This window comes from Eleutherodactylus coqui, chromosome 3 (assembly GCF_035609145.1).
Source record: "Eleutherodactylus coqui strain aEleCoq1 chromosome 3, aEleCoq1.hap1, whole genome shotgun sequence".
NCBI classification, from domain to species: domain Eukaryota; kingdom Metazoa; phylum Chordata; class Amphibia; order Anura; family Eleutherodactylidae; genus Eleutherodactylus; species Eleutherodactylus coqui.
In genome coordinates, this window is record NC_089839.1 from 29,474,461 (window position 1) to 29,486,723 (window position 12,263).

At 44.2% G+C, this 12,263-nt stretch overlaps 1 protein-coding gene across 1 annotated transcript in view; it reads left to right on the plus strand.

Annotated features, from left to right (window-relative positions):
* Positions 1-12,263, plus strand: part of LOC136620111 (uncharacterized) — a 534,467-nt gene that overhangs the window by 485,191 nt on the left and 37,013 nt on the right. The window contains 5 exon segments of the mRNA XM_066594833.1: positions 8,972-9,114; positions 9,226-9,393; positions 9,474-9,597; positions 9,711-9,808; positions 11,366-11,423. Coding sequence (XP_066450930.1) covers positions 8,972-9,114; positions 9,226-9,393; positions 9,474-9,597; positions 9,711-9,808; positions 11,366-11,423 — 591 coding nt within the window.

The following is a 12,263-nucleotide window of genomic DNA, read 5'->3' on the forward strand; positions in this document are numbered from 1 at the left end:
GCTGGTAGTGATGTCACAGGAAGGGGCGGGGCCTCCAGGATGGGAGATGGTAAAGGACCTGTGATGATGTCATGATCATGTGATCAGTCACGTGTGTGGAAGGAGTTTCTTGAAGTTCTCTCCTGATGAGGTCAGCAGGTAGTAGAGGTGTGTGCGCTGCATGAGTCTGTGCATTGGGCTGTATGACGGTCAGTCCAGGTCAGTTAGAGGTAAACGTCCGTGTGTCAGCACTGCGGCGGCTGCATTTATCTCCTGCCGTTAGTTGCGCCTCGGATACCAGTTTGTCAGATGTGGAATGAATCGCATATTGGAGAAATAGATAAAATCCCGGTTCTTCATGGCTGATCTTTGCTGCGGATGTTTTGCTGTGATGGTCCGGAGGTATTTTGGTCCTCCAGCTGCACCGTAGTTATTGCAGACAATGTGCAGAACTGATATTAGTTGCAGTTCCATCACTGGTGGTTCCAGTTCTTGGATGCGGTGTATTATTAGGGGGGTGCGGTGTATTATTAGGGGGGGTGCGGTGTATTATTAGGGGGGTTATGTGCTCTGACCGCCCTCATCGGGGCTCCCATGTACACTGCCTGCCTAATACTGTGTATACACGGCCGCACCGCCCCGTATACAGCCAGCTGCAATGTTCTGTATCTTCTGACCTCTGTCTGTCGTCGCCAGCAGGGACTTTATCCAAAGATCTGTGAACACTTACAGGGGTTTTCCAGGCGGCGCCGGCTGTCAGTGCACAATCTTTATTAAAGATTTCTGGACATAAAATACTGGTGTACGACATCTTTAAGTCCCCGCAGGAGGCCGGTTGTGGCTGACTTGAAGTACTTTATACTCGCATAAATGGAGTACTACGAAGGGTTAACAGAGGGTATACAAATAAACACGGGGTTGTCAAGGATCCATATCAGTTCTCTAGTATTTAGACATGAGTTATGAAGGGTTGGTTTCTGGTAGGGGGACGAGGTAGACGATAGATTATAACATAATCCTGGCCAAGATGATCAGTCCAGGGTTGCCAGGTACTTAACCAAGTGGTTAAGGAATCCGTTCTGATGACGTCAATCTTTTATATATCATAACTGTGGATAATCTATTGACCACTTCAGGGAAAGAATGATTTGGGGTTTTCTATTTGGAAGCGATATGGATCCTTGCGGCCATACATATAACCTGTATTAGTCTATGGGCTTTAAGCTTTTTTTTTTTCTGTCAATCAATTTTTATTAGCATCACATAATGAATTTACAAAGAGGAACATTCAATATAGAGTTATAAAGTCATCATTCATTGGTTGTGAAAACAATTGCTTACAGTTATGGTTTTTATCATATGCTCATTGTAATTAGAGATGAGTGAGAACGCTCGGATAAGTCAGTTCCTCGAGCGAGCCTCGCTCTTCTCGAGTAACTGCATTCTTGTCCAAGAGCAGAAAAAACATTTCACTCCAGAAGGATGCCATTAGCGGATACGGCCAAAATATATGTAAGGGAGCCCTCCTGCTCGCATCCCCACCAGCAAAGGGCATCAGCCACCAGGCGTATGGCCTTGAGTTGAGAGGGTGTGAAATAGTATCTTGTCAATAACTTCAAATGTGTTTCCACCATACTTGCACATCTGGTGGCTCGATGTTCCCACCCAAAAATTTCTATCTATCTTTCGATTGATATGTTTACTGCTAAATCTCTTTCCCAATTTAGGAGATGGCAATTTTTTCTTGGGTCTTAGGTCTCCTACAATGTGGTCGTAGAAGAACTGGGTTTTAGATTTATTAGTTTGCTGAGTTTTGGCAAGGTCTTCGAACACTGCTTCTGGAATACTTATATTATGCTATTGGGTCGCTTGGAGAAATGATCGTACAGTGATACCTTGGGTTAAGAGTGCCTCATTTTACAAGCTTTTTGACTTGAGAGCAGGCTCTCCCCCAAATTTTTGCTCTGATTTAAGAGCAAGAACCTGGGTTACAGGTTGCCGATGACCCCACTAAAAGCAATGGATTGCCGGCAACCCCTGTAGTGATTTTTCAGGGTAGGGCTTTAAATATAAGCCCTTCCCTGAAAAATCATTGCTAGCTGTAGTAAAAAAAATGAAAATATATATACTCACCTGTCCGCACTGCCAAGCCTTAGGCGTGTCTAGCTGCCACTTGTTCTCCAGGCATTTTTAGTCCCTGCCTGCTGAAAAGCTTTAGAGCAGTGCAGGAAGAACAAGTGGTGGCTAGATGCGCCTGAGCCCTAGCAGACAGGTGTGTGTGTGTGTGTGTGTGTGTATGTGTATGTGTATGTATGTATGTATGTATATGTGTGTGTGTGTATATATATATATATATATATATATATATATATATATATAATTTATATATTATTTTTAATTTTTTTTTTAGTATAGCTAGAGATGATTTTCAGGGAAGGTATAATATGTAAAGACGTTCCCCGAAAATCACTGCGGGGGTGCTGGTGTCCTATTGCTTTTAATGGGGCAACACCATCCCCATTAAAATCAGTAGGAGAGCTTCATGATCCAGAACGAATTAATGTCTTTTCCATTCATTTCAATGGGGAAAATTGATTTGACTTACGAGTGTTTTGGGTTAAGAGCTCCGTCACAGAACGAATTAAACTCAACCCGAGGCACCACTGTATTTCAAAATATTTAAACCGTTTTAGTTTTCAGTTTTAGGTAGCTCAAATTCATTTACTAAGGGACCAAAATGATTTGATATTGTCTTCAATAAATAGATTTGAGATATATTTTATGTCTTTCTTAGACCAAGGGATTAATTGGATTCCTGGGATAAAATATTCTAGGGTGTCAATGGGAATCTTTTTTGGTCTGTAGGACGTTGTTTTATCGGAGGTTTGTACTAACCTGTCCCAAGCCTGGATAGTAGCCTGCATAGGTAGAGCAAGGGAGGGAAAGCATAACAACGGGCTTTAGGAAGGCGAAATAGCGGTAAGGGTTTTTTGCATAAATCATAGAAGTTAGGTTTAAAGGGGTTGTCCCGAGGCAGCAAGTGGGTCTATACACTTCTGCATGGCCATAATAATGCACTTTGTAATGTACATTGTGCATTAATTATGAGCCATACAGAAGTTATAAAAAGTTTTATACTTACCTGCTCCGTTGCTGGCGTCCTCGTCTCCATGGTGCCGACTAATTTTCGCCCTCCGATGGCCAAATTAGCCGCGCTTGCGCAGTCCGGGTCTTCTCCTCTTCTCTATGGGGCTCCGTGTAGCTCCGTGTAGCTCCGCCCCGTCACGTGCCGATTCCAGCCAATCAGGAGGCTGGAATCAGCAATGGACCGCACAGAAGCCCTGCGGTCCATGAAGACAGAGGATCCCGGCGGCCATCTTCAGCAGGTGAGTATGAAGACGCCGGACCGCCGGGATTCAGGTAAGCGCTGTGCGGGTGGGTTTTTTAACCCCTGCATCGGGGTTGTCTCGCGCCGAACGGGGGGGGGGTTTAAAAAAAAAAAAAACCCGTTTCGGCGCGGGACATCTCCTTTAAATCCGACTAATTCTGTTTCCAGACTAGGCCAGCTGATTGACGAGGACTTTGTGAATCATGACAGGGATTGGTTCAAAGTAATGGCACAGCGGTATGCTTCAAGATTAGGAAGGTCAACTTCCCCTCGGGACTTGTGGAGGGCTAGAATTGAACGAGATATTCTAGGTGGCTTGCCAGCCCAGACATAATTGGCCAGTTCTTTTTGGAATGTTAACATTGTGGACTGAGAGACTGGTAATCGCAGAGTTCAGAAGTAATATATTAGTTTTGGAAGGATCATCATCTTGCATAGTATAATGCGGCCAAGCCCGGTAGCGCGTTGTTTTTTTTATTAATGTCAAGTTCGCTTTGCAGATCTTTTAATAAGGGGAGATAGTTTGCGGTGATCGAATTTGTAAGGGGGAGATATAGATGCTTTCTTAGATAAGGGATACTTTTAGTCTGCCATTGAAAGGGAAATTCCTGTTGTAGCTCTCTTTTTAGTTCTTCACTTACATGTATACTTAACCCTTTCCAATCCAATTTGTATCCTGGTTTTCCTAGGGGGCTTACTCTTTTTCTGCCATTATACAACGGCGCTATCTGCTGGCTAAAGCCAGTACTGCATGAGGTGACACATTGGATAGGCTCAGATAGCAGAGAGGTTGGCAATATACAGTAAGAGAACCCCAACGGACGTCTTCCAACATCGGAGCTGTACAGCCTTAAATCATAATGTCTTCAGAGGTCAGACAGTGGATTGGAAAGGGTTAAGATCTGTGATTTGGAAACGTTTAATCTGTAATAGGAGACCTCTGAAAACTGAGAGAGAGTTGCATATGCTGCTCGAAGAGAAGTCAGGATTGGTTAGTGTTAACAGTATGGCGTCTGCAAAAAGACTTATTTTATGTTGTTGAATGCCTACATGTATCTCTTCGATGTGGGGATTCAATCTAATGTGTTCTGCTAAGGGTTCAATCACTAAATTAAAAATCAATGGGTAAAGTGGGCATCGCTTGGCGAGTACCATTTGTGATATGAAAGGATTCAGATAGTGTATCATGAATTAGGACTCTGGCCGTAGGGGATGTGATTAGTGCCCTGATCGCTTTGATGTTACCTGAAAAGCAGTATTTCAAGGACTGAAAAAGCAAAGCCACATTGAAGCCTGTCAAAAGCTTTCTCCACATCTAGGGCTAGTAAAATGGGGGGAGAACACGAGGTGTCCATCTTGGTTAGGAGATTCAGGACTCTCCTGATACCTGTCTTCCTTTAGTGAATCTGACTTGCTCCGAATGGACTATATTGGGTAGGATCTTGAGGAGTCTTTGGGCTTGGATTTTAGAGTATATTTTTGCATTGCAATGCAATATGGAAATTGGCCGAAAGTTTGCTAGTGATGAAAGGTCTTTCCTGGGTTTATGAATAGTAACCACTGTAGACTCAAGCATCTCTCCAGGGAGTTTGCTTTGCAGTAAAGCCCGATTAATAGTGAGGGCCATATGTGGTGCAAGGGTGGATGCAAATAGTTTATAGTAGTCATTAGAAAAGCCATCTGGCCCTGGAGATTTTTGAGATTTTAATATTTTTATTGTGTCAAGTGTTTCTACTGTCGATATAGATTCATTTAGGTACGCTCTTTGGGCCTCTGAGAGAGAGGGAAGATTCAGGTCTCGGAGGAAGGTCGAAATTTTTTGCTGGGTCGGTTCAGGAGTGGAGCCATCTTCTTTAAGGTTGTATAGTTTTTGATAAAATTGGCGAAAAATCTTGGCTATTTGTTTTGGATGGGAGACGTTTTACCTGGGCTGTCTAGGCTAGTTATAAATGGAATTTTTGCTTTTATTATTCTCTTTTAAACTAGGTTCCCCATTAGGCGGGAGGGTTTATTAACGGAGGCATGATAATTAACAAGAGATGATTTCATTGCCTTATCAAAGTTTTCCATAAGGAGGGTATGTACTTTTTGCCTTAAGCGAAAGAGCTTTTCATGAGCGTCGCCTGAAGGAGAGTCCCAAAGCCGCACCTCAGTGTTTGTAATTTGTGAAAGTATGTCAGTGATCTGGAGCGCCCTTTCCCTCTTATGTCTAGCACTCATCTTGATGAGAACCCCTCTAATAAAAGCCTTGTGCGCAGTTCATACCGTTAGCAAGGACACCTCTGGAGTAGAGTTGATGTCAAAGTATTCCACCAAGGCATCAGAAATAGCTTTGGAATGTTGGGGGATCCTCATCAAAAAGAGGTTGTTTCTCCATGACCTAGTTCCTCACCCAGAGCATCCCCACAAAAAGGTGGCATTGATCAGGGCATGGTCAAACCAGGTTACAGTGTTGATTTTGGCATCAGTAACGAAGGGTAGAGTCCATCTATCTACGAGCACCATATCTATTCGTGATAAAGTCCTGTGGCATGGGGAGTAGAAGGTTTATTCCCTGGCTGAGGCATTTAGACATCGAAACGTGTCATAAAATGCTTCTTTTTTAAGCCAAATACAAGAGTAAGGGCATTTCTTGTTAGTTGGCCTGAGGAATTTATAAGTCTGTCCGGTATAAGGTTGACAGCCCCACACACAATCAGTCTACCCATTGTTACGATCGTGTGGGCAGAGTGCACACGGGGCCCACACGATCGTACCCAAAGAGGAGAGGATGCACACGAGTATCGAGCAAACGGACCCTGTTCTGCAGAGGAGCATGGCATAGGCCCTACCTAAGCGGGGACATTGACCCAATAAGGGCAGCCCAGCGGTCTTCGGATCTGGGCCCTAGCTGATCCTAGGAGCCATGCACCAGAACAGGATGCATTCACATGACACATAACAGGGACTGTACAACAGGATACACAGCATACAAAATGCAACCACTAGTAACAGATAAGAAGCTGAATATAAATACCAGGTATTAGTTGACATGTTGTACAATATGTGGAAGCTAGCAGGCCACTTCACGGCTCCTGGTTATACTGCTAGTCCCTACACTAACCAGGAGTCCAGCAGAACCAGACACCGTTCACACCGCAAGCTGCAACAGGACAAGACACAGATTGCAGGACACACAGCAAGCTAACACAAAACTGACAGAATTTACACGTACAAACGGACATGAACCAGATCACACTGCAAACTTCACCAGACAAGGATTCATACCACTTTCACTCCAGCTCACCTTGAACTCCAGACACAGACTGACCAAGAGCTGGGTTTATATGTGAGCACAGACCCAGGAGATTGGCTAGCAGGAAGTACCACACCCAGCCAGCTCAATCAATTAACCCTCCACCTCCTCTGGAGCTGTGCTGCTAGGAAGCCTAGAAAAACAGATTCCAGCAGCACACGTAACACCCATTTTGTGCCTCTGCAGCTTCTTAATGGTTTTATTTAAAAATCAGATTTTCGTCAATAAGTTCAGTACGTGAATGAGTTTTTTCTCCCATTTTATTTTCAGTACGAGTGAGCCTTTCATGAAACTCTTCTAACTTTGTTATTTCGAATAGATGTCAAGAGAGTCATAGTTTGTCTGGAGGGAAACCCTTAAAGCAACCACCATCTCTTTTATACAAGCTTCCGTTGCTGGTTGTTCTGTTGTAGGCATGGAGTAGATGGAGTCATTTGCAGGAGGCATATATGGACTTTCTACCTGCTCATCAATTAATTTAGGGCGCTACTTGATCGGCACAATCATGTGGTTGTCATTTTGGAAATGTACTATTCTTCTCTGTAGGAGTTTTTCCCCTTAGGTAACATTTTAGGTGCTGCTGTTAGGGAGGGAGAGCACCTTGGGGACTCGTGTACTGAGCTCACCTCAGAGTTTGCTTCCTGAAGAGACGAAAAGGTCTGCAGTGATGAGTTGCCAAAGTTTGGAGATTTCCCTTCGCCTCCCGGCAAGCAGGCTGGTGAGGCTGGGGCCTTGGGTGCTTTATTATACGGTTGGCTGTGCGAGGAGAAGAACTCCCCCAGGCACCCGGGCTGAGCACGGTATGATTTGTGGCGGGTCATCTGATAGCGGACGGCACTTTGGGACTGCAAATGCTGTTAGTATCAAGTGCTCAAGTCGCTAGTGAGAGCCTGGGATCTCAGAGCTCCAGACTATGCGACCATTCCGGTGCTCGGCTAGGCTACGTTCCCTATGGTCTTCAATCACCTCAGAGGAATACCGTGGGAGATTTAGGTATTGGACCTACACACAGATGGTTTAAAAGGTTATGGACTTGTGACCACAAATTTGTAACCTTTGTACAACACCACCAAGTATGGAGCATATTCCCTACCTCCCAGCAACCCCTAAAACAGAGCAGCGAGGAGGATGGGTACAGGTGATGGAGCAGCAGTGCTGCCATCTCTAGAGCCATCTCCAACCCCTGATTGATTTGTAGGTATTCCTATATGAGCGCTTTGAATGTAATTTTAAATTCTATGGGGCTGGATGGTATTTATTTTCTTTAGGGATCACCTTGAGTTGGGAATCCAGGAACTCATTCGTGCAGTCACCCCTTCCATGAAGTCGTGGAATATTATTTTTAGTTGATGGACCAGTATATCTTTGAATTTTCTGTAATACAGGCCGATGAAGCTGTCTGCTCCAGGAGCTTACCTAGCTTAAGGTTTTTAATGGTGTCTATGAGTTCTTCAGAAAACTTGGCGTTCAGTGAATCTCTCTGGGAATTCGATATGGTGAGAAGTTTCAGTATTCCGAGGAATGTGGTATCTGGGGAAGGTGTGTTATCCTCTTGGCCTTTGTATAATGTGTTGTAATATTCATGGAAGGTGTTGTAAATGAGATCCGGGTTAAATGTCGATATTCCATGAGGATTATATATTTTGAAGATGTTACTGATTTTTGCCCTGTTTCGGAGGTTGGCTGCTAGTAGGCGATCGAATTTGTTAGCATATTTATAGTAAGTTGCCCCTGTCCACTGAAGAACTTTTTCTACCTGCTGTGAAAGAAGTATATTAATTTGTAATTTAGCATCTTTTTTTCGCCCACAGCCAGAGATTGATTTTGCTGATGCAATGCCTGCAGGAGAAAGAGCCTTCTTTCTAGGGTTAGGAGGGCTTGTCCTTTTTCCCTTTTTCTTTTGGATGCTATTTAAATGGGAAACCCCTTTTAAGGGCAACAACAACCGGAGCGCCATCTTCTAATAGGGACTGATATAAATGTTGGACGGTGGAAAGGGATTTCCTGCAGAACAGATCAATATTGGAAACTGCATCTCCTGCTGATGTCTTGAAGGATCAGGCCATTACTTCAGGGTAAGGGGGAGAGTTATAGTGTCCTGGAAGATGAGAACTGGCTGCTGTATGTGGTGCACTGCAGTGTATCCTGTGTGACCCTGTGCTCACTATATAACAGGGGGATAATGGACTAATATATCATATTATGGTCAGTAATCTGTAAATAAGACATCTCCATTGTATGCTGTCACTAATCCTCTATAATCCCCTAGTAGTGAGACCCTTCATGGAAGATGTTCTTGTCTCCCTCAGGCTCCTTAGGCTCAGGACTCTCACAGATAAAGACGATGGTCCTTTCCATCAATGACCCACCAATGATGGAGAAGGACAGAGACCACATGGCTGCCCGGATATTAGACCTCACCCTGGAGATCATCTACTGGATAACTGGGGAGGTGAGAGCTTCACAGGATGTCACTCTTATCTCTAGTAATAAACAGGGGAATGATGGGAAAGGTGAAGGATTCTTAGCCTCCATGTAGTGATCAGTGTCTCACCATCCACAGGATTACACAGTAGTGAAGAAGTGGTCTGGTGAGTGTGTGACCCCCTGTGTGTCAGGAGGATGGAGCCGGACCCAGAGCCCCATCATCGAGCCTTCACCTCATTCACTGATACATGAGCAGAAGATCCTAGAACTTACCCACAGGATGACTGAGCTGCTGAACGGAGAGGTGAGCGCTGCTGGGAATGGGGGACGTTATATACCACCAAGGGAGGAGTCTGGAGGATGATGGTATATTTTGTGTGTCAGGTTCCTATAAGGTGTCAGGACGTCACTGTCTATTTCTCCATGGAGGAGTGGGAGTATTTAGAAGGACACAAGGATCTGTACAAGGACGTCATGATGGAGGATCAGCAGCCCCTCGCATCACCAGGTAAGAGGAGACCTTCATTGATGGTAGGGGACAGTTTTGAGGGTCGGCTAGTCTCACCATTCTCTGATGTTCAGAAATACAATGTATTCAGTCTCTCTGGTTCTTTCCTATAGATGGATCCAGTCAGAGAAATCCCCCAGAGAGATGTCCCAGTCCTCTATATTCCCAGGATTGTCCAGAGGAAAAAAAACATGTCCAACTGGATCATCAGGTAGATAAAGCAAAAAATTTTGCAAATCTTCTACAGATGGATGAATGAAGATTTCTACTACCCAAGTCAATGTGTTTTTTCATCTTTACCTTTGAAGCAACATTCAATTTTCATGCACGTGATAATGACATGTGCAGCGATGCATTTATTTAGAAAAACACATTGCAAGCACAAAGAAGAATTCTGATTTACAAGAGTGATATCGGTTCAAGCTTTTTGGACTGATATCTCACTCATCCATATAGCCTCAGGGCTCATTCACATGGGCGTTTTGACGCGGGAATTTTTGTTCGTATAACTGATGCGTTCTAAAATTTGCGTGACCGAAGCGGGGTCACAGAAGAAAAACTGCACCTAGCAGCATTTATCCGCTCAAAAAGTGTGCTGTTCGCTATGCCCTGCTGCGGCTGTGACAGCTGCAGCAGGGGATTCATTGGATGTGAAACCCCTGGATGCTGTCACATCCAGGGGTTTCACCTGTGGTCAATGAGGCTGGCGGCAGTCCCATTGCTTCATCTCTGTGGGGAGTCACTTTGTCACTGAACACTATGACTGCATTCTCACTGGGTCTAGTGACAATAAGACTTCCCGCAGAGTTTCATCAGATGTTCTCCCATTGAATTCAATGGAGCCGGCAATATAGCTGGCTTTATTAAGGGCAATGAGCTGCCAGCAAGCCCTGCACTGATTTTTGGGGAAGGGCTTAAAATATGAGCCCTTCCCTGGAAACCATCCTTCATTAGGAGTCCCCGTAGAATAGAAACAAGTTCCGCAGAAGCACATTGGGTCTTTTTGTTCTGACAAACCATGGCGATTAGTATGTGAGGAGCTACAATCACCAACTTGATCAGTTTCTGTCTGTTGGAGCTCCAGAGTCTTTTTGTGGTAAATTAGAGCTCAGTTTTGTATCTTCTGACAAACTATTTAGGACAACTGATTTATTGGCAGCGACCTATTTAAGAGAGCGCAAGCCGTGCTGTTTAATTCTGTATTTATATTGGTGCCATGGTAGGCGGCCTATAACCTTCTCTGGGTTGAGATGAACCCTTTCCAATCCAATTTGTATCATGGTTTTCCTAGGGGAGCTTACTCTTTTTCTGCCATTATACAATGGCGCTATATGCTGGCTAAAGCCAGTACTGCATGAGGTGACACGTTGGATAGGCTCCGACAGCAGAGAGGCTGGCAATATACAGTAAGAAAACCCCGATGGACGTCTTCCAAGATCAGAGCTGCACAGCCTTAAATCATAATGTCCTCACAGGTCAGACAGTGGACTGGAAAGGGTTAAACTATGTGCAAAATTTTATGTAAATCGTTCATACAGTTTGTGCATGTTGTTCAAACAAACAGACATTGACAAATATCTCAACAGTACTTCCGATGTTTTGTAATATTTGATCCTTGGTTGAATGTTGATCCAGTTTGATCCCCACTTGAGCAGATCCTTCTCCTTTCAGGGCAGATTAGTTCGTGTCGTCGAGGGGTTTTCCACCTCTGTCTGGATATAAGATAATGTGGGGCCTTTTACTTCTTTGTCATCTCTTTACTTTGCAGGAAAGTTCTGGTGGAGCGATGAATGGCCTCGATAATCCCACATCAGTGTCCGTGAATGGTAAGAGAGTTTCATCATCCTTACATAGAAAGGCAATGTGCTGATGACTCACTTCCTAAAATATATATGTGCCCCCACCTTCTCCTCTGAAAAGGACACTTTGATGATTTAAAGGTTTAAACTGTCCATGGACCGGAGCAAGACAAAGGACTTCCTGATTCTGGCAAAATCTTTACAAAAAACATTGTATGGAAAGAAATCGTTCATTGCTGATGACAGATCTGTAAATCAAAAGAAACAAGAAAAAAGAAAAAAACCTTTTACATTATGCAGTGGCCGGGCGTGGTATTGCAGTAGAACTCTTGTTAAAAGGAACGTGTCTCATTTCCACAGCACCGTAGACTAAGTTATAGTGCTGTTAGGGGACATTAGGGTCACACACATAGCTCTGCTACATGTGCGTGTGTCTCACAAACATGCACACAGCTCTGCTACATAGGTCTGTGTCTGGCTGCAGCTAGTGAAATGCAAGTTTCTCCCAAACTACAGCACAGATAAGCACCTCAGATATATCCGTGTAATCAGTGTGCATGATACTGCCTTATTTTGCTCTCAGTAAAGCCTGGTTTAGACACAATGATTATCGCTCAAAAAATCTTTTGAGCGAGAATTGTTGTATACTTTTTTACAGCGCGATCACCTTGCGCTCCGAGTGCCGCTTGTCTTCTGCATCCAGCTTTTTTCCGCTCGGAGCGCTCGACTGTTATAAAGCGGGGGATGCAGAGCACAGCTGGACAGCTGTGTTCTTACCCTGCCTGTCTTCAGGGAGTGGGATACAGCTGAAACAATAGTATCAGCTGTATCCCGCTGTGAATTGCTGATAACTGATTGCTGATCTTT